This window comes from Lissotriton helveticus, chromosome 5_1 (assembly GCF_964261635.1).
Source record: "Lissotriton helveticus chromosome 5_1, aLisHel1.1, whole genome shotgun sequence".
Lineage (NCBI taxonomy): Eukaryota > Metazoa > Chordata > Amphibia > Caudata > Salamandridae > Lissotriton > Lissotriton helveticus.
The window spans coordinates 1,665,211,714-1,665,234,846 of NC_136065.1; the positions used below are offsets into that span (position 1 = coordinate 1,665,211,714).

Genomic DNA, 23,133 nt, shown 5'->3' on the forward strand with positions numbered 1-23,133 from the left:
ATAGAACATCCAAAACGCCACGCAAGACTGGTCCTCAACCAAGTAAAGACACTGCCACATCTACCAGCACCTGCGCACACTCCACTGGCTCCCCATTAAAGCTAGAGAGACCTTAAAGATGCTCACCCACGCTCACAAGAGCCTCCACGACACCGGACCAGCATAGCTGAACAGCCGACTCAAATTCCTCGCACCCCAAAGGACCCTACGATCAGCCCAGCTCTCCTATGCAGCAGTCCCCCGCACCAGAAAGACCAGATCGGGGGCCGCTCCTTCTCCTTCCTTGTGGCCAGAGCCTGGAACAACCTTCCACTCCACCTCAGACAGACATCGCTCCCCATCTTCACAAAAGACCTCAAAACCTGGCTCTTCGACAGATCCCCTCCTTGATGGACTGGAACCTGCAACAACCCCGAACCCCCAGTGCTTTGAGACCCTTAAGGGTGAGTAGTTGCGCTTAACAAACATCTTCATTGATTGATCAGTAAGCCTTGAGAGTGTCGCATCACAGATGCGGATCTGCTGGTGGTCAGTGATTACCTAGGTAAAAACACGAGACAGTCTCCTAGAGCATTTTAAAACATTTTAATAGCCAAGAGAAAAATACAAAAGAAACATTTTCTTTAAAAAACAACATTTTAAAAGTGCATTTTGTAATCCTCTCCTCACTATTTTTCAAGTGAAGGCAGTAATAGTTCGATCTAAATGGTTTGGAGGTTGGAAGGTAGTGGGTGCTGGGAAAAGGGTGAGGAGGTAAGATTCCATCTACACTGCCTCATAGGCCTCGTGTCACAAGAAAAGCCACTGAGTCTACAAGAGTAGTGTCTAGCGATCTCTTGGTGAGGACCAGTGAGGTTTCCTTTCGTGTGAAAGTTCTTGGGGATCAGCAAGGCTTTCTTTCTTTACTTGGTCCGGAGATAGCGATGGTCAGATGTCGGGCGCAGAGTGCCGCATGGACTCTAGTCATTGGAAGTGCTCTGTGCTTACCAGCCAGGGAGAAGGCAGCAAGGCTGGATATTAACACGTGAAAACACAGCTCAGATTGCTGGCAGCAGCAAGAGGGCAGACAAGCAGGTACTAAGGCCCGCAGTAGAACAGAGTTTCGGGCACCATTATAACAGAATTACTCTCCGTTTTCAAAACAGAGATCAGTCTTTGGGTCACGATGGACCGTCAGCCCAGCTTTACTGCAAATGTGGACTCGCTCTGTGGTCTCAGTAGGAAGGAGCTAAGCTTGAAACAAGAACTGAGCTCAGCGTGGCATCAGCAGGCTAGACCTGACCTGTGTCAATGATACGTTGCTTTGCCTGTTGCCCTCGAGAGAATCGAGCTGAGCCTGGAATCAGCAGGATAGGACCGAGCTTGGTGTCAGTAGAAAGAGCTCAGTTTGTCGCAAGAATGGAGCTGAACTTGGTATCAGCAAGATGCAGCTCTGCAAGTTGTCTTCAGTACAATGTAGCAGGACTAAGCAGGATAAGGCTGAGATTGGTGTCAGTAGCATGGAGCTCTGCAGGCGGCTCCCAGAAAAATAATGAGCTGAGCTTGGGATCAGAAGGATGCAGCCCAGCTTAATATCAGAAGCAGAAAATTATATTTTGTTACATGATACAACTGAACTCAGCTTCGTATCAGCAGGAATGAACTGAGTTTAGTCAGTGGGATAGAGCTCAGCTTGATTTCAATAGGATGGAGTAGAGATTTGGGTTAGGAAGATGGAGATCCATACGTCGTCCTTTGTGGAATTCAGCTCAGTGCCTTCTCAATAAGGTGGAACTCAGCTTGCTATCAGTAGGATGGAGCTCAGCTTAGGATCAGTAGGATGGAGCTCAGCTTAGCATCAGTAGGATGGAGCTCAGCTTAGGAACAGTAGTATGGAGCTCAGCTAGGGATCAGTAGAATGAAGCTCCACGTCACAATACCAGCATGAGCGAAAGCTCCTCTTGTGAAGGGAGAACACTCATCTGGTGCTCACTATTCAGCTTTGTGGCAGCTATAGTCAAAACCCGCATTTTGTGGTGTCACTGCAGTTCAGTCGACACGCAGCAGTAAGTGTCTACTGGAAAAAGTTATCTGCAGGCGAGGTGATGCAGTGTGCCAGGACAATAACCTTCCTCGCTCTGGTCTCTCAACCTCTCGCTTGATAGAGACGGTCCTTTCAGCACAATAGATTGGTGTGCTCTCTGCATGAGCAGCGGTGAGAGACACAGAGACACGAAGCCTGGTCAAACTCCACAGCTTCCTCAGGATTTCAGAAGAATACACCTCGTGGACTAACTCAGCACGCTTCTGGAAAACCATCTCAACGGTATGTCAATGGGGTCTTCAGAGTGCTTCCCAAGCGCTTGATGTGGCAAGAGTTGCAGAGAAGGTGACCATTCAGGGGGAAGCAGCTGCATCCCTCCTTGTCGCTCAGCTGTAGGCCGCAATCCTATCAAGAAAAAGAGAAACAAGGTGCGTTAATATAGGAGTACACAAGCACAAGGGCTCCTAATTGAGCAGGCCCATTTGGATCTCGATTGGGCTCCCAAAATAGGGGACCGACCCCTCTTGCTTCTGTTCCAACCTTTGCTAGGAAATGGTGAGGGACTTACATGTAACACAGCCCTGTGATTCACAGCACTAGCTCCTATAAAACTATACCATAAGAAACAAGATCTCAAGTCTACAGTGCACGCCCCTGGGACTCCTCTAATATTCACTATTCCACCTCATTTAGGAACCAGGACGTAGATCTGTATTCAGTAAAGGCTTAGGAATTACTTCACAGGTTCCAGCATCTCAAACCACCCACCAGCCCTTGTGTGGGCTCAAGGGTTCCCACAAGGCACTGACACGTACCTCGCATTGGTAGCACTCAAAGTGGTAATCTTGGTCCATGGAAATCACCCGGACAATCTCATCAGATCCCTGGAAAGCACAGCACGGTAGAGATTACATGAAAGGCCTGTCATGCAGTCCCTCCCATCCCCTTCTCACCATTCTCCCTCCTTTTTAGTTCTCCTTGATCCCCAGTGTGCCATTTTTGTTCTCCTGAACAATACTGTGATTATAGTTCCCAACATCGCTTTTTTCCCATGTCTCCTAAGGCCCAGCTATTCCATCCACTGCTAATATGAAGCTCAGCTACGCCCTGCGCTGAGGACACCAAGCAGAGCCCTACCTCCTCTCCTGATAGAAAACCAGTTACTTACGTTCAACAATGGTTTTACAGCTTTAGACTCTTCTAGATTCCCATACGATGCAATAGTCCACCAGATTCCCATACTGTACATTATTACACCATTTAGTGATTGGGTCCAGAAATGTTTAAAACTGTCCAAGCTCTTAGAGTGGGCGTTGATTAAGGCAGAGCCATATGACTCGGTCTAATATTGACTGTACACCCACAAAGCCTTAACAAATTGTCCTACATTTTAGTTTCTCTATGAAGGTGGGAGGGTTGCATATTAATCTAGATGAGACTCTCAGGGTTATAAAGAGCACTTCACCCACTTCCCCAACTTTGACAGCTACTTCTATCCACGGCATCTGTGAGAAAAGGCATTACTGATGGTCTACTAAAGAGTGGCTCTTTGCCACTGTTTTCATTCACTAAAAACACTGTTTTAAGCACAATGGTTGTCTCTAATCCCTCAGGGTATAATAAATTCCTCAGGGGTATAATAAACGCTCCTCTTGGCCACAGCATTCTCTCTCCCCTCCTTCCCCGAGATTCATTTAAGCACCCAGGGGGATCCATACTCCACTTTGAAGACCTCTCGTGTACATAATAGTGTTTAGTAAACATGTGTACTGAAGTCTGAGTGGCTGCTCTGCAAATTTCTTGTAGGGGGACATTACATATGGAAACATCTAAAGCCACTTTCTTGTGAAATGGGCCCTGGCCTCCATAAAAATGTTTCCCTTCCAACAAACATTTCATTATTGTTTTAGTTTGATGTGTGTAGTATATAATCACTCTTCTAAAATCTAGCAAGTGTAGAGCTCTCACAGCTTTGGTCTACAGTTGCTGGTACAAAGCGGGTAGGTGAATGGACTGACTAACACGGTTGGCTTTCTTTGTCCCCTTTAGGAATCTTCTATTAGTCGCAACCGTTATTTTGAACAGGTTTGTGTCCTTTTCTACTTGGTGAGGCATAAGAAAGTGTTGACTTTAATAAGGTCATCAGTTATTTGACAATGCCTACACCATTTGTATTTTATCTGTAAATTCTCTCTATTGCATAACATTATAAACGTTCCCACTTCACTGCACATGTTGTGCATGTTTCATTATCTCCTTGATAACCTCCATGTGTTCTGTTGGCAAAATCAATTGTAAAAACGTGACACTCATGACCTATGCTGCTAGTTTGTACCTGGAAGGATCTTGGTGGGATGTAGGGGGGGTGCCACACTCTTACCTGTTGCAATGTTAGTAAATCTGTATTATCTGGTTGTGCACTAGTGCTAGAATGTAGAAGTACTATGTTTGTCGTGTCCACAGAGGCACTGTAGGCAACATTGTCATATTTGTCTGGCTATATGTTGATCACACGTGGAATGAGTAGCATTGGAGGAAAAGCTAGAGCAAATGTCCTGTATCATTTAATCGATAAAGCATTGTCCTTGTACTGCTGGTGTGGATACCTGAATGCTAAGTTTTGGCATTTCCCTTGTTGCAAATAGATCTATGGTGTGACCCATGGTTTTTAAAATCATGTTTAAAATGTCTAAGTTTGTGAGTCACTCTTCCTTGTTAGCGTAGCGGGACTGCCTGTGTGGTTTGCTCTCCTGGTAGAAGGACTGGAACTAGGGTTATTCTTTTGTTTATTGTGCTAGTTTTGAAAGAAGGCATGATTCTGTTGCTAAATGTTTGTTGATGTATAACTTTGTCCTAGTATTGTCTGTTTGCATTTGAACAGTATTGACCTCTATTTGTGAGAGAAAGTCTTTCATGGCTAGGGTACATTCTTTAGTTCTAGGAGGTCTATATGTTTCACTGTCCCTTGTTGTGTTAACTGACCCCCGCTTTTCAGGATCCCCAAGAGAGCACCTAAACCTGTGTGTGATGCATCTGTAGTCACAGTCAAAGCGGGGATGGTTCCATAAAGTATTTGCCCATTGTCATGTTGTCTTGTGGCCACCATTTTAACTCCTGCTGCATGTGCCACATTATAACCATAGGATTTACTCAATCTTAATATCTCACTATCAGAGACTGTGATTACTGGTAAAGGAAAATATTCTGCTGTAGGGCTACAACCCTCTTTTGTTTGGGAAAAGCAGCTGCTTTCCGAGTATCCAATTCTGCCCACAGAAATGTCTTCTCTTGAGAGGGATGAATTGAAGAAGTTGTGAAATTGATTATTAATTCCTGTGTATGTGTATGTAAGGTATGAATGGCCTTCCGTATACTTATATGACACCACTGGAACAAGTTCTCCTTTATAAGCCAGTTTTCCAAATACAAATGCATGTCACTCATGAGGCACCTGAGATGTTCTTACAACACAGTGTAGATTTTATCCCAAAAGGCAGTTGAATTGATAATGTTCATCTTCCATACTGACAACATTTCCCACTTAACTTATATACATTTAGCAATGAACTTCAATCCCATGTGGAAAAACCCAGAGAAAACCTTTATGTGTTAATTTCATTTAGCATGATTTATTTTATATCAGTTTAATTTATTACAACAAAACCTTTATTTTAATTTCATCAATATATAAATCTCTCTTTTAGATTTGATGGTGTTATGTGTTTTCGGCTGCCCATCTATTCTTTGTCTCTCCCATGGAGCACTGCCTGTTTACCATCTCTCTGATTAGCTCATTTTATCCTTCCATGAGTGTTTGCTTTTTTGGAAACAATTTTTTTCTTTTTCTGAAAGTACTCCATGGGAGTGCATGTGTTTACCCCATTCTTTGTGCGTTCCTACTTCTTCTAGCACATTTCTTTTCATAACATTATAAAAGGTCTACTTTCTACCTTCAAGCCGCTCACGGTGCATTTACAGTTTCATAGAGATTAGTGAGTCATTCCATTTGCTCTCCCATTCATTATCAGTTTTAAATCATGCAATCTACAGCCTTTTCTATACTTCTAAGTTCACATTAATTTCTTAGCATTAACATTATCATAATTATAAAAACTTAAAACAGGTCTTTCTTAAGTATTCAATGAGTGGGCATGCATTTTTTCTGTTTGCCCGATTTTCTCAGCACATTTCTTTTCATCACATAAAAATGTAACTTTCCACAACTTTGTTCTCCAAGCTGCTCTGACGGACACTTGCATTTTTACACTGCTTAGCCTTTTCAACCGCTCTTCAGTGTGCTTTGCCTCCATATTGCACACTCTTGTTTATATGCTTACACCCTCCTATGCTGCCCTGTCTCCGTTTGCTCCATCCACCCTGACCTCTGTGTGGCTTCCCTTGCCCCTGTGTCTGCCTGCTCTTGTGTTGCTTTCCGTGATCTTCTGTTGCTTCCCTCCCTCCATTGTATTGCTTCCCCAACTGCTAGTGCAGTGGCAACCGGTAATTTTAGGAGGGGGGGGCAAATGGGACACACACACACACACACACACACACACACACGCACACGCACACGCACACGCACACAGACACACACACACACACACACACACACTTACAACACTCATTACCAAATATTCAAACATATCCGCTTGCACACACCAAACATTAATTTTTAAAAATCACTTACCTGCAGCTCGGCCTCGGAAGTCCCAGGAGAGTTGGGACTGCTGCCTTCCCTCATTGGTTGACCATAGTGCAGCCAATTAGGGAAGGCGACAGTCCCGAGCTTGTCAGTGAGACTGCTGAGCCCACTCCACTCTGTTACGAGGTGTCAATGATTGACACTCAGCCCTGGGCACTTCAGGGCTTAAAACCGAAGCGCCCAGGTCCGAGGCAATGAATGACGCTTCCCTAGTGACGAGGGGAAGGGCCGCGAGGACCTTTGCTGAGCTGAGGCAGTCCCGATCACAGGAGCTGTGACATCCTCAGCCCAGCAAAGTTCAGCTCAGGCAGCCAGGAGCCTGTACATTTTGAACATGTCTACCTCCTGGCTGCCTGACCTGAAAATGAACAGTGTCTGTCAGGCTGACCTCTGTTCAGCCTGACAGACACATTTCTTGAGGGGCAAAAGGTGAGGGGGCGTGGCCTCGCAACCCCAATGGACGGGCCGCAGCTGTGTTTGGGTTACTTCTATTTTTTTTTAAATAAATCCAAATTATATCAGTTAAAAAAAAAAACACTTACTACATGTGCCTATAAAAAGACGCTGCCGACTGTGTAGACTTTTTTTCTCTCCTATTTATTGGCCATACTGCATAGCATCAGGAATGCTGTGTGTCATGGCTAAACTGACTGGCAAAGCCAACAGGTCCAAAAGGCGAGATCTATTGGTTTTACCAAAGCTTGTTAATACATATGACTCTGCAATGCTTTCTCCCCCCACCACGCTGTGCAATGCAGAATAGCAGCTCTGGTTACAGCACTGTGTTGCGCAAAAAAATAATACATCTGTATTTTAGGTTGCATGCTTGGCCAGCCAAGCCTTACCCTGCACGCTCTTAGACAGTTTGTAGCACCTGAATTTAAAAATAATCTTTTGCGTCAGTTATCTCACTTTACTTTACCTCACCTCTTCTACCTTAACTGTTTAATCTCTCCTTTTTTATGTACAGTCTCTCTCCCAACTCGCTCTATCTCGGCTTATTCTAGCTCACCTCTCCCAATATAGCCAAGGTACCTTACTCAAAATCATCTGCCTACCTCATTGCCTTGCCATACTCTCCATCACTGTCTGTGCCTACATCTATAACTATCACTTTCGATCCCCTATCACTACCTCAGCTCCCTCTCTGTACCTCACTGCTGTTTTGTCCATCAGACCTCCCTGTATGGTTCCTCCATCTACTTCACGTCTGACACATCTTCATCCCTAGCTTGTCTCTCTTTGCATGTCACTACTCCCTTAAGTCTCTTTACCTCACTTGCAGCCCTTTCACTACCCCCTACTGCTCTGTCTCTTTTCTCTTTCTACCTCACAACTCTCATTACCTCACCTCATTGTACCCCACAGCTCTCTCTCACTCTCCTAACCTTTATTTACCACACCAGTAGCACACTACCTCGTCTCTATACCTTCCCTCTCTCGTTCTACCTCCTCTTCCCTTTCTTTCCCTTCTTTAAATATCTTACTCCTTTTCGGACTACCTCTATGTATCTACATCTAACCCCCTTTGTCTGTCATCAACTCCTCTCTCACAGAAACACATCTCTCTCTCTCTGGACCTTGTTCTCCATTTCAACTCACACCATCCACCTCAACCTCTTTCTTTATAGATCCCTCTACCTCACCATGTCTTCCTCTCATACATTTTTACCTCTATATAAACCTCGCTTTTCTTTCTCTGTTTCACGTATGTCGTCCAACTTCCTCTCTTCGCTCTACACATTTCTCTTTGTGCCCTCACCCCTCGCTCTAGTTTTCTCTCTTCGCCACCACTCTTTACATGTTTTGCTTTTCTATTACCTTTCTCGTTTTTCTCTCTCACTACCTTGCACATCTTTCTTTTTCAAATCTGTCTAGGTTTGCCTCATGCTGCCTTTACTGCGTTCTAATTCATCTCTTTTCCTACAATATCTCTTGCTCTACTTTATCTACTCATGGAGTACTGTACTCCTCTGCATCTCTCTCTATTTCTTTCTCCCTATCTCTATCTCGCCCGACCTCTCTACCCCACTTTACAACCTTACCTATTCCTCTTCCACTCTTTCTCTACCTACATATTCCTCTATCTACCTTTCTTTTCCTTTCCAGTTGGCTATGTCATTGTTCTCTTTTTCCTTTACTTCTCTACGTAACTCACATATCTATCTTCATCATCTCTATCTCCCTCTACTTTACGTCTCTCGCTATGTCGTTTTCTTTATGTCTCTGTCCATCAGTCCAAGAGAGTATCAGTGCTAAATGGGTATTCGGTGGGGCTGGAGAGTGGAAGTAAGGTCCTTACATAAGATATTCCAGCCTGCCCGGCAAAGGGTCCAATGTGTGGATAAATAGCAAAGATGGGGGGGGGTGGGCAAAAGTGGTCTCCCTCCATCCCATTTCTCTTACTCAGCAGGGTCTCAGTTAATTTTCTAGATACAGACACACACACACACAGACACACACACACACGCAAAGGAAGGGGAAGGAAAATTAGGAGAAATTTAATAGATGTTAACCAAATGAACGGTGAAAATCATTAGAACGCTACTAACACCAAGCTGAGCAATTTCCACCTTTTCGAACATCAAGTTGGGCTGGTCGGATACTGCCAACACTAAAGTACAGCTACTATTGTCACACCAAGCTAGGTTAGACTACTTTTTCCAGTTCTAACTCTAGATTAGACTATCCTACTTCACTGACACATAGATAAGTTCTTCTTCTTCAGTTGACACTAAACTATGCCCCCTTCCTCCCCAACATCATTCCCTTCTCCACTGCTGATGGTAATCTGGGCTATTCTGTTCTCAGTTGATCCTATAATGTAGTCTTCTCGTTGATACAGATTCTAAGCAGAGTCCCACTCCTCTTCATGGTGACACAAAGGTAAGATTCTGCTCTCCAGCCAACACTAAACTGTATAATTTTCCTTTTCTGAGACTCATCATCCTCTATTAATGCTAACATAGATGGCGTTTACGGAAATGACACTTGCTGAGATCTTCGCTCACAACTGGCTACGGTGGGCACTCACACTCCCCCCTCCACCCCCAAAGGACATGGGTGTATAAATGGACAATGATCCGACAGTCTAACAGGGTCATTCCTTCCTCCACAATTGACATCAGGAACCAATAAACCACCATTTTACATTGCTTGACCACAGAACCCAACTCACCGTGGAAGGAAGGATGGGCTGTCCACACACTGCACACTTAGGGGCAAAAATCCTGGAAGGAAACACAAATGAGGTTTGTACTGGATTTGATTAACATACTATGTAATATACTATAGGCAAATAACTTATTAGATGCTTTACTAGAAAAGAGTATGATAAAACTTTGTAATGAATATGCTACTTACCAGTATGCATCTGTTCTTGGCATGTAGGGCTGCTAACATTCATATCTTAGCATTAGATCGCCGCCTAGTGTTGGGTCCGGATGATCGCACATTGTTGTCCTGGAAGAGTCTTCGAAGTATCCTGAGATAGGTGGCTCCTCCCCTGGACTACAGTGGGCATGGGCATCGGCTCCATCCCCAGATTGTTTTTCGCCATTGTGGCAGAAGATGGAGTGAAAAGTGTAAAGGATGTCCATGCTAATGATTGAATACAATAGTATATCTGCAGCTGCGACAGGCACCGGGGAGGAGGGTGGGCGATATGAATGTTAGCAGCCCTACATGCCAAGAACAGATGCATACTGGTAAGTAGCATATTCAGTTCGAGGCATGTGGGCTGCTAAATTCATATCTTAGCATAGAATACATAGCAGTCCCTCCATCAGCGGCGGTTGCCTGTGCCAGCTGCAGAAACCTGAAAAAGTGTTTTGAGAACAGCCTGTCCTACAGCAGCTTGCTGCTTGGAATGCACATCAACACAGTAGTGTTTAGTAAAGGTATGTGGTGTAACCCACGTGGCTGCTCTGCAAATGTCCTCTAAAGGAATGTTCCCCAGGAAAGCCATGGATGCCCCCAATTTGCGCGTGGAGTGCGCCCTTGGGGGTATTGTTAAAGTGCGCTTGGCCTTTTGATAACAGATTTGGATGCACTTAACAATCCACCTGGCTATTCCTGCCTTGGAAATAGGGTTGCCTTTGTGTTGTGGTGCGAAGGCAACAAAAAGTTGTTTTGTCTTTCTAAAGGGTTGTGTCCTGTCTATGTAGTACATCAGCGCCCTCCGTACATCTAAGGTATGGAGCATTCGTTCCGCCACCGTTTGTGGGTTTTGAAAGAATGCAGGCAAGTCAATAGTTTGGTTGAGATGGAACTGTGACACCACCTTCGGAAGGAATTTGGGGTTAGTGCGTAGCACTACCCTATTTGGATGAATCTGAATGAATGGCTCTTGGATTGTGAGCGCTTGTAGCTCACTAACCCTCCTCAGCGACGTAATAGCTATTAGGAAAGCTACTTTCCACGTTAGGAACTGGAGTTCACACGAGTGCAGTGGCTCGAAAGGTGGTCCCATCAGTCTGGTGAGTACCACATTGAGGTTCCACACCGGAGCTGGCGGTGTTCTTGGGGGAATGACTCGTTTCAGACCTTCCAGGAAGGCCTTAATGGCAGGCACTCTGAAGACAGAGAGATGTTGCCTGTTCTGAAGATAAGCTGCTATGGCGGACAGATGTATCCGAATGGAAGTATAGGCTAGATTGCACTTGTACAGATGTAGCAGATAGCAAATGATGTTAGGGATAGACGCATCTAGCGGGTTGATGTCATTGGCTGTACAGTAAATGACAAAACGCTTCCATTTCGCAGCATAGCATGCTCTGGTGGTAGGTTTCCTCGCCTCTTTAATGATGTTCATGCATTCTGGAGGCAGGTTAAGGTATCCAAACTCTAGGACTTCAGGAGCCAGATCGCCAGGTTGAGCTGTTGCGGATCTGGATGCTGAATTTCTCCATGGTTCTGCGTCAAAAGTCTGGGCGTGAGGCGCAGTCTTTGATGCGGCACCACCGAGAGTTCGAGGAACGTGGTGTACCACGCTTGGCGCGCCCACGTTGGAGCAACCAGGATGAGAGTCATCGCGTGCTGCCTTAGCTTTCTTGCCACCAGCGGTATCAGAGGGGCTGGTGGAAAAGCGTACGCAAATTTGCCTGACCAGTTCATCCATATCGCATTCCCTTGCGACTGTGGGTGAGGGAACCTGGCGGCAAAGTGTTGGCATTTTGCGTTTTCGTTTGTGGCAAACAGGTCTATCTCCGGATGACCCCACTGCTGGAAGTACGGGTGGAGTACTGATGGATGTAGCTCCCACTCGTGCATTTGATGGCTGAATCTGCTGAGCAGATCCGCCATCTGATTGTCCTTGCCCGGGAGGTGTTCTGCCATGAGGAAAATGTTCCTCTGAATGGCCCACTTCCACATGCTCTGAGCCAGATGAGACAGCTGTGGCGAGTGGGTGCCTCCCTGCTTTTGAATGTAGTACATCGCGGTCATGTTGTCCGTCCGGACTAACACTACCTTGTTGCACAGATGTACAATGAAGGACTTGATTGCCATGAAGATTGCCATCAGTTCCAGATAGTTGATGTGCATCTTCTGTTGCTGCGTCGTCCATAGTCCCTGCACTGTGTAAGTGAGCAGATGAGCTCCCCAGCCCTGGAGAGATGCGTCCGTCGTCAGGATAATCTGTGGCACTGGCTATGAAGATGCAGGAGGCCATCATGCCTATCAACTGCATGAACACTCTCGCTGGAAGCGAGTGTCGTGGTCTGAACTTCTGGATTAGAGACTGCATGCTGTCTATCCTGACTTGGTTTGGTTGAGCCATGGCCGTCAGGGTATTGATCGTCGCACCTAGAAACTGCCGGACATGTGCCGGCTGAAGATGCGACTTTGGGTAGTTCAACGAGAATCCCAGATTGTGTAGGAGGTGAATGGTGGTCGACATGTCCGCAGCGCACTGTTGTTCCGACTTGGCTTGAACGAGCCAGTCGTCCAGGTAGGGGTAGACATGGATGTTCTGCCTCCTGAGGTGCGCTGCCACTGTCGCCAGACACTTGGTAAAACACCCTTGGGGCTGTGGTGACTCCGAAGGGCAGGACCTTGAATTGGTAATGCATTCCTTGGATAGTGAACCTGAGGTATTTCCTGTGGGACGGGTGTAGTGGAATGTGGAAATAAGCATCCTTGAGATCCAAGGTTGCTAAGAAGTCCCCTTGGTTTAACAAGGGGACTTCTTAGCAAGGGGAGAATCTGTTGCAGTGTAAGCATATGGAAATGTTCTGACAGTATGTACAGGTTGAGGGTACGTAGATCTAGAATGGGTCTGAGAGATCCGTCCTTCTTTGGAATAAGGAAGTACAGGGAGTATACCCCCGTGCCTTCCTCTCCCACTGGCACGAGCTCGATTGCGCCTTTTTGCAGCATTGCCACTACTTCCTGCTGCAATAAGTGCAAGTGCTCTGCGGACATAGGCCTTTGCCTTGGCGGGATGTTGGGTGGAGTGGATTTCAACTCTAGGCAATAACCATACTGGATTAGTTGTCGCACCCACCTGTCTGTGGTGATGTTTCTCCAGACGGGCAGGAACTGCTGCAGTCTCCCCCCGACAGGTGTTAAGTGGTCGGGGGGCAGTGACAGAGAGTCACTGTTTGCTAGGGGTAGAGGAGCGGGAGTTGTTGTTTCCTCTGCCGCGCCCTCTGTTGCTGTTATTTCTGTAACCTCCCTTGTTCTGTTTCGTGAACGAGGATTGTGCTCCACCCCTTGAGAATTGAGATTGTTGACCCATTTGTCCTCTGGTGACTCCACGTGCACCTGAGCGACGAAAATTATTGCCACGAAACTGTTGTGATTGCAGGGCCCCCATGGACTTAGCAGTTTCTGTGTCCTTCTTTATCTTTTCGAGGGTGGTGTCAACATCTGGACCAAACAGTCTATCAGGATTGACTGGCTGATTAAGTATTGTTGTCTGAATATCGGGTTTAAACCCAGATATGCGGAGCCAAGCTTGTCGTCTCAGCATGACGCTAGTGTTGATAGCCCTAGCTGCTGTGTCTGCGGCGTCAAGTGCACACTTGATGGCTGCGTTGGAGATCAGTTTACCTTCCTCTATAAGCAGTTTGGTGCCCTCTTGAAACTGTGGAGGCAGGTGTTGTACTATTTGCTCTAGGGTGTCGTAATGCGCCCTATCGTAACGTGCTAAGAGTGCTTGTGTATTTGAAATACGCCAAAAGTTGGCAGCCTGTGCCGCCACTCTCTTGCCCCCTGCCTCCAGCACTTTGGACTCCTTGTCAGGGGGAGGAGCTTCACCCGTTGTCTGGGAGTTGGCCCGTTTTCTGGCATTTGCGACCACAAGAGAGTCCAGAGGCAACTGTCCCCGAATGTATGCAGGGTCTGCAGGTGCTGGCCTGTACTTCTTTTCGATACGTGGATTGACCACTCTCGCCCTGGTAGGTTCTTTAAAGATGTCAGCTGCATGCTTGAGGACTCCCTTGAGCATAGGCAGCGTTTTCACAGTTCTTTCAGAGACTGAAAAAGTGTCAAAGAGAAAGTCCTCTTCCACTGGGTCAGCATGCATGTCTACATCATGATTAGCAGCTGCCCTCTCGATGAGTGCATGAAAACCTGCAGAATCCTCTGTTGGGGATGCACGTGCACTGAAAGGCTGTGGGTCTTGCCCCACACCTTGGGTGCCTTGGTCACCAATGTCATCATATGCATCTGTATGTGCATCTGGTTCATTTACGGGGAAGGTGTATTGGTCCTCCTCATCATAACCCTCACCATCAGAATGTTCTGGTGAGGGAGTAGGGCTTCTTCTTGGAGGAGGCTGGATAGGCTCTATGAGGTTAGAAGCGTTCTTTAGTGGGATAACATAGGAGTCTAGAGGCTCTGATGTGATCCTTCTTTTGTATATTGTCAATTTGCCTGTGTTGGCGTCGATGAAGTGCTCAGAATCGTCCTCTGATTCGAGTTCTCGACTTGAAGGTACCCCTGCCGTAGAAGAATCCGCCTTCTTTGGCGTCGATTTTGTAGAAAAAGCCTTTGGAGCCTCTTTCGGCGGCAGAAGGAAGAGAAGCTTGCTTTTAGGCTTGGCCGGAGCATCCTTCGGCGTCTGAGGCGACGGTAACGGAGCCGACGTAGCAGCGGCCTTTTCCCTGATTCTCTGCAGCGAAGCGGCGATGGGAGACGCTTCATCCACAGTGGCTTTTGGCGCTGACGAGGACGTCTTGACCTTCCCCTCGGATCCGACGTGATGGTGGCCCTCCTGAGGTTTGGACGCCAATGCCGTTGACGCCGACCCAGAGTCCTTGGATCGATGCGCAGACGTGCCAGCCGTCGATCCGTGCGCTTGAGTCGGTTCCGTATCCACTACGCTGCTGGCCTTGGCGTGCTTAGACGGTGTCGCAGCGGTTGATCCGTGCCGACCACCCTTTTTAGAGGATCCCTCCTCCTGCGCCGATTTCGTTCCAGCGGAATCGACCGACTTCTTCGCCTTCTGCGGACCGGAGCCCGACGGAGCCGATGCGGCAGCGGGTGCAGTAGGTTTCTGTGGGCCGGCCGCCATCTTAGGGACGCTCGAGTCCATAAGTTTCGGTTTCGTTTTCGGGTCAGCCATTTTAGGTGTAGTCGACACCGCAGGTTTCGGTTTCGGTTTCGATCCGGCCTGCCCAGCAAGTACGTCCGTGGCCGGGCCTGATGGCGGGGCCGTGGCTTGCGGCACGGGGTCTTGGGTAAGGCCACTTGGCGATCCCGTGACCCGATCTTGATCTTCGAAACCTTCGGGGTATAGCTCGTCCCCAGAGCTATCCGCCGCGGCCCCATAAATCTCTTCGACGTCCCCTACCTCGTCGACGTATTGAAGGTCTTGACCCGCGACTCCGTCGTCGTCCACCGGATCCGCCTCGACCTCCGTTTCGGGTGGGGAGATTTGGAGATGATGACCCTGTTCATCTTCTTCTTGGTCGCCGAAGATGTTTTCTGGATCCGGGGCCGCTTGTCTGGCCTCCAGGCGCACCGCGCGCCGGAGCTTGAGAGTCTTTTTGGACCGGAATTGAGCGCAAGCCTTGCACTTGCCGTCGTCATGGTCCGGTGAAAGTCATTTGTTACAGACCGGGTGGAGGTCTATATGTGGGTACTTGGACCCACAGAGCGGACAGTACTTAAACGGACTCCGCTCCATGCTGGAAAGTTGTAGTCGTGTCGCGATGAGAAGGCCTCGATGTCCGAAGAGTGTAGACTCCGTTGAATCCGACTTCAAGAGTTGGAAGAACCCGAGACCGTGCGCGAACAATACCGACGCTAGAAAATACAAGGCCTTTTGGCCTGAAAAAGTTAGTTTTTCTCGGTTCCGACAAAGAGAAGTCGGGACCGCATCCGAACCCAATGGCGGAAAAAAACAATCTGGGGATGGAGCCGATGCCCATGCGCACTGTAGTCCAGGGGAGGAGCCACCTATCTCAGGATACTTCGAAGACTCTTCCAGGACAACAATGTGCGATCATCCGGACCCAACACTAGGCGGCGATCTAATGCTAAGATATGAATTTAGCAGCCCACATGCCTCGAACACGTATTCACTTCGTGGGAGACCATGTTTAAATCTATTACAAGATGAAAAGCTAAAAAGAAATATCACTGTTAAGGGTAACCATTCATTTTGCAACATGAATTGGTTCAATGACAACTCGCTCTGCGTAGAGTAGAAAGTAGGGTTACCACCTTTCACCAAGAAAAAATGGTGATCTGGTTTCTTTTTTGAGATTATAGAAGATTCTGGAATTGAAAATGGAAGAGGATTTTAATACAATCCTATGGATTTATTTTTAAGAAGACACTTGGGCATCTTTTAATTTAATAACATTTAGCAATAGCTCAGATAGCTCTAAAATCTGTATCTTGAGTGACTTCTTATATTTGCAGAATTATGTTCACTCTTTAAAGGGGAGTAAAATACAAATGTTAGCTTACTCCCTCAAGGCTCTATTCACAAAGGTAAATATAAATGAGTATATTTACTATTACACCTTTGTATAACTCCACGTGTTTCTGCTATTCACTGGTTCAAAAAGTACATTTACAGGTGTTTACTGACATTTTTCCACCCCTTCAAATCGGGAGAGGATCAGCCTTCAACAAGTTTACAAGTAAAAAGTTACTACTATTAACGTGCCACAAATATTTGGAGCTCTCTACCATCCTATGAAAAAGTGTAGTGTGTGTGTATATATGTATATATACACACACACATATATATATTTATTCCCACTGAAAAATATAAAGGCTAAATCATGTTATAGTTAGGTGACAATGTCACATAAAACATACCATTTGAAACTAACAAAACCACTGAAACGCACTAGTTATAGTTATCACAAGTGACCATAACAAGGAACCTAAAGTAACCTAACAAGCAACCTCGCCATGCCCTGCTTTTACCCTTGCATATTACATCACTCATGACATATGCATTGACTACATGTATAACATTCCTAATCACATCTGAAATGCTATTAATGTTGATAACACTGTGCATGGCAGGCAGCGTCGCCCCCTGCCAGCAGAGACAAGTTTGCAAAGTAAAATGAAAATAAAACAATTTTATTATCAAGATCAAAGATCAAAAAGTACTTTATTCGGTTAAAAAAATAACCATAAAAGCAACAGAAGGACACAGTTCATTTACAAGTTTGAATAGTACAGCAATTTACAGAGGTAGATGTTAATATAATACATAGTATTTACACTATTACAATTCATCTAAGCAAATTGATTTCCGATATTTAAAAACCTGTTTAAAAACTCAGATAGTGAGGCAACAGTAAAAACATTGTCCATTTTTTGCAATTCTAAAAATGCTGGGCGACATCTATATACATTCATCTCCTTTAGAATAGGGACGATCAGTTTTCTTCGAGGCAATGTGTAAAATTTACAGAAAAATAAAACATGTATGTTAGATTGTACAGATCTTTCATCACAGGGGCATACAGGTAATTCATTGGACCACGAGTTCATTTCAGGGAAAGTAAATAATCTAAAAACGATATTAAATCTGAAACGTGTTAAAAGAAATGAACAATAGTTACTTACCTGTAAACAGGTGGTTCTCCAGTATTGGTGTCTTTCATAGATTCACATGCCTGAATCATTCCCCGTCGTCGGAGTGGGAGTCCCACGGTATATATAAAAGCAATAAATGCCATAAAACTTATAGCAAATATCAGAGATACCAAACCAGGAAGTAAAGTAGCACCAGCTACAGTAGACAAAACTTCCACATTAGTGACTATCCTAGTCGTTATGTATTAGTCCAAACTGCGGCCAATCAGGCGACAGCACCCACCAGAATGTCCTCCCCAGAGGCTCAGGCTCTCAGATTTTCTCGCACGGGAGTGAAACCCTAAAATGCCTGAGTGAGTCTCTGGGGGGAGGCGGGCGGGTTGCATGTGAATCTATGAAAGACACCAATACTGGAGAACCACCTGTTTACAGGTAAGTAACTATTTTCTTCCCCAGTATTAGGGGTGTCTTTCATAGATTCACATGCCTGAATCAGAATAGTAAGCAGTACTCCTAACATAAGGCTCGTAGACGTCAGAGTATCAAATGCATATATATATATACATATAGATATAACAGCATACCAGTTATACAATAAGCATCGAATCTGAAAGAACGTCTAAAGAGCATATAGGAGGAGGAGGAAACAGAGGCTCACCTTATTTGAAAAGATTACGCAGCACTGCTCTTCCAACCGAAGCATCTGCGTCGTCTGTTGAATCTAGACAGTAGTGTCTAGTAAAGGTGTGTCTGCTAGACCATGTAGCAGCTCTGCAGATCTGTCGAAGAGGCACACCAGCAAAAAGGGCAGTGGAAGAGCTAACCGCCCTTGTAGAATGTGCTCTTGGCAAGGCCTGTAAGGGTCTACCGGCCTGCTGATGACAAAGTCCAATCGTAGAGGAGACCCATCTAGCAATGGTCTGTTTTGAAACTGCACAGCCCCGGCGTTGCCGCCCATAAGCCACGAACAGTTGGTCTGTCTTGCGGATGCCAGAAGTTCTGGAGAGATAAAACTTAAGACATCTTCTAATGTCTAATGAATGTAGTGCTCTTTCAGCCGGAGACTGTGGGGCTGGAAAGAATGTCTTGAGGACAACCGGCTCATTCAGATTAAAGTCCAGATGCACTTTAGGCATGTACGTTGGATTAGTACGCAGTACCACTGAGTCCGTGGTGAATTGGATGAAAGGTGCTTTAGATGTAAATGCTTGAATATCGCTTACCCTTCTAGCAGATGTTAAGGCTAGTAACAACGACACTTTCCATGTCAGAAATTTCAGGTCCACCTTATGGATCGGCTCAAAAGGGTGACGCATGAGCTGAGTTAGTACGACATTCAGATGCCATGCCGGAGGAGGTTTCCGGACAGGCGGAAACATACGAAATAATCCCTTGAAAAATTGTTGTATGATCCTTACAGAGAACAAAGAGTTTGATCCATCTTGACGAAATCTAGAAATGGCAGCTAGGAAGACTTTAAGAGTAGAATGTGCCAAACCCAATCTGGCCAAATGCAAAAAGAAAGGAAGGATTTGCTCCGGTTTTGCATGAATGGGATGTAGATCATTAGATTGGCACCATGCACAGAAACGTTTCCACTTAAGTTTGTAGGTTTTGATCGTGGATGGAGCTCTGGCTTTCGCCAGCACCTCCTGGCAATCTTGTGGAATGTTCAGGTGTGCAAATTCCATGTGCTGAGGAGCCAAGCTGACAATTTCAGCGAGTTCGGGTCCGGATGGTATACCCTGCCCTGCTGGGTGGAGAGAAGATTCGGAATGCGTGGAAGTTGGATAGGGTTGCATTCCGAGAGAAGGAGTAGCTCGGTGAACCAGTATTGCCTGGGCCATCGTGGAGCGATCAGTATCAGCCGGCATGGCTGCTTCTTCATCTTCCTGATAACTTTCGGGATCAGAGGTAGCGGTGGAAAAGCGTAGGCGAATATTTGATTCCAATTCAGCGAAAGGGCATCCCCGCACGATTCCTTGTGGGGAACCCAGCTTGCAAAGTATGGGCATTTCCGGTTCTGGTATGTCGCAAACAAGTCCAAATCCGGATGCCCCCATATCTGAAAGATGCGATGTAGAGATGGTAGATGTAGTTCCCACTCGTGAGTGCAGACCCCGGACCTGCTGAGAGAGTCCGCCAACACATTTGCGATTCCCGGAACATGGACCGCTGACAGATGGATATTGTGAGTCAGGGCCCAACTCCAGATCTCTTGTGCTTGTTGCGACAACCGGGCTGATCTTGTGCCGCCCTGCCTGTTCAGATAATGCATGCAGGTGGTGTTGTCTGTCCGTATTAAAACTGTGGCACCTTGTAGAGTCGCTTGAAAGGACTTCAGGGCTAAAAATATGGCGTGCAACTCTAGCCTGTTTATGTGCCATCTCATTTGGATCTGGTTCCATGTCCCGCTGACCGTCATGCCTTGGAGGTGTGCACCCCAGCCTGTCATTGATGCATCGGTCGTTACTATGAACCTGGGCACTTCCGTGAGGAAGGAGCATCCCACTTGTATGTTGGATCGGTGGGTCCACCATTTTATCGCTTGTCGCATTCGCGGTGTAAGTTGGATGATATCCTCGAAGGATCCTGATACCTGGAGCCACTGGCGACTGAGCTCTTCTTGCAAGGGCCTCATCCGAAGACGACAGTTGGGGGTGAGAAGAATGCAGGAAGAAAGCATCCCGAAGAAGGACTTGAACATGCGCACTGAAACGCACTTTTTTAATAACAGTGCCGCAGCGAATCGGTGAATCTTGTCCTGTCTTTCCTTTGAGATGAATACTTGGGCGAGCTTGGTGTCCAGTGTCGCTCCCAAGAAAGTTTTTCTTGTTGCTGGCGTGAGGTGTGACTTTTCGAAGTTTACAGAGAAACCCAGGTTTTGCATCAGTGCCAGAGTTTTTTTAACGTGATCTTGTGCCATGTCGAAAGAACTGGCCTTGATAAGGCAATCGTCCAGATATGGATATATTTGTATCGATTGCAACCGAAGATGGGCAGCCACTGGGGCCAGTATCTTCGTAAACACTCTGGGAGCTGAACGCAGTCCAAATGGAAGGACTTTGAACTGGAAGTCCCTGCTAGCCACTCTGAACCTCAGAAACTTCCGATGCCGTTGAAAAATCGGTACGTGGAAGTATGCATCCTGAAGGTCGAGTGTTGCCATAAACTCTCCCGCCGAAAGAAATTGGAGGATCTCTTGAAGTGTTAGCATCCTGAATGTTAGCTTCTTCAGGAACTTGTTTAGGGCACGCAGGTCGAGGATGGGACGCCATTCTCCCGACTTCTTGCGAATAAGGAAAATCCTTGAGTAGAAGCCTTTTCCTTTCTGATGATGAGGTACTCTTTCGATTGCACCCTTCCGGATCATGGTGTTGATCTGGATGAACAGCTCCTTGAGGTGCGCTGGAGGGGGTCCTTTTGGGGGGCAATTTGGGGGAGTTTTTACGAATTCCAAAATGTGACCTCTGGCTACCACATCCAGGACCCATTTGTCTGTGGTAATTTTGGACCAATTTAAGTAATGTTGGGATATTTTTCCTCCAATTTGGTTCGGGTTGGCAAAAAGTGGTGGCAGGATGCGTACCTCATTTCTTATTGTCTCTCCCTCGATAATTAGATTTTCCTCGGGGTTGAGAGAAATTTCCTCTTCTCTGCCCATATGTTTGCTGCCGATATGGCTGGAATCTTTGGTTTCCCTGGGCGGAAGAATAGGAGCGCTGTTGGTTGTAACCTCCTCTATTAGAGAAATTCCCTCTTCCTTTTGCTCCACGAAAGGAAGACTTCCGGTATTGCAGAGTACCCAGCGAACGTGCTGTTTCAGTATCTTTTTTGATGGCCTCCAGAGAGTCATCAACATGTTTTCCAAATAAGAATTCTCCATCAAATGCCATGTCTATAATTCTGGATTGGACCTCCTGCCGGAAGGATGTTGCTTTCAACCATCCTTGCCTCCTGAGAACAGCTGCACCCGCTAGCTGTCGAAATCCAGTGGCAGCAACATCCACTGCAGCGTCAATCATTTCCGAGAAGACACACTCTCCTTCTTGAAGGATTTTCTTCGCTTCAGTTCGATCTGGCTCGGGCAGCTTGTCCATGTACGGCGAGATGTCCGACCACATCTGCCTATCGTATCTTCCTAGAATGGCTAGGGAGTTTGCGGCTCTGATGGTCGTAGCTGCAATAGTAGAAACTTTCTTCCCGATAGAATCTAGGCGCCTCCCATCCTTGTCTGGAGGAACAGAAACTTGAGACGTAGGATTAGAAGATCTCTTCTGGGCTGCCTGTGCTACCACAGAGTCTGCTTTAGCTTGTCCGATGAGGCATGCTGGAGAAGAATTTGGCGCCCTATACTTCTTATCTACTCTTGGGAGCACTGCTGGTAAAGAATTTGGCTTGGACATGATCTTTAGTCCTTCCTTCCAGATGAAATCTATAATTGGAATGGTCCAACTCTGTTTCTGTGGTGTAGTTTTGAAATCATACAAGAAGCAATCTTCTTGCTTTGACTCCATGGTTATCATAAACCTCCTCGTTGCTCTATCCATGATCTTGTGGAATGAGGCAATGTCCACAGGTGGTGACTCAGATGTAGTATGTTCTGCCGGAGAGGGCGTGTTTGCATTATAATCCTCATACTCCGACGATTCTGACACATTATCCAGTTCTCCTTCCTCTTGTTCTTCATGTTCTGAGAACTCTTCCTCCCTTGGCTGAGGAGCTGAAACTTCCGACGCAGCTAACGCTGGACGTCCTTCCTTCAACGGCACAGTAGTCACTGGTTGCGTCCGCTTAGAAAGCGGAGTCGCTGTCTTAGGTCTTGGTGTAGATACTATAGATTCACCAGACTCTGAAGGTGGGAAACGTCTGTAATAGTCACTGAGCATGTACTGCAGATTGCGAAACAAATCGTCAGGCAACTGCATATCAGGAGCAGGCCTGTCAGCATGTGAAGTAGGCTCAGTGTCCTCCATCTCCTCCTCTACATCCTCCTGAACCTTAATCCGGAGGTCAGATGGACTTCTAGCTGCCCCAAAATTTTCATCCTCATAGGATCCTTCCTCATCGGAATCCAAGAGTTTGTCTGGCACAACAAGCGTTGAAGAAATCGTCTCCGTAGTAGCTCTCTTCTGTAGCAGCGTAGCCGTAGTTGCAGGAGATGGCAATGGAATCCCTGCTGTGTGCGCTGACCAAACTTGCAAAGTAGTGCAGCTTGATAGAGGCGGCGTCGATGGTACATCCGTTTGCTGTTGAAACTGTTGTCTCGTCGACGGTATCGTCGTCGACGAGGTCGTCGACGGTAGCTTCGTCGACGTGGTTTTCGTCGTCGACGAGGATCTCTTCGTCGACGAGGTCGTCGACGGTAGCATCGTCGACAGGGACGCCGTCGACA

General features: G+C 46.5%; 1 protein-coding gene across 2 annotated transcripts in view; it reads right to left on the minus strand.

The window, feature by feature from the left end:
- Nucleotides 1-566: 566 nt before the first annotated feature.
- AJUBA (ajuba LIM protein) overlaps nucleotides 567-23,133 on the minus strand; it is a 77,258-nt gene continuing 54,691 nt past the window's right edge. The window contains exons 6-8 of one of the 2 annotated variants that reach the window (XM_078644888.1): nucleotides 9,904-9,955; nucleotides 2,839-2,907; nucleotides 567-2,428 (exon numbers count right to left, since the gene is read on the minus strand). In XM_078644888.1, the coding sequence (XP_078501014.1) occupies nucleotides 2,300-2,428; nucleotides 2,839-2,907; nucleotides 9,904-9,955 (250 nt within the window). In that variant the 3' untranslated portion in view covers nucleotides 567-2,299. The remainder of the gene's footprint in view (nucleotides 2,429-2,838; nucleotides 2,908-9,903; nucleotides 9,956-23,133) is intronic. The other variant, XM_078644889.1, reaches the window with a different exon arrangement.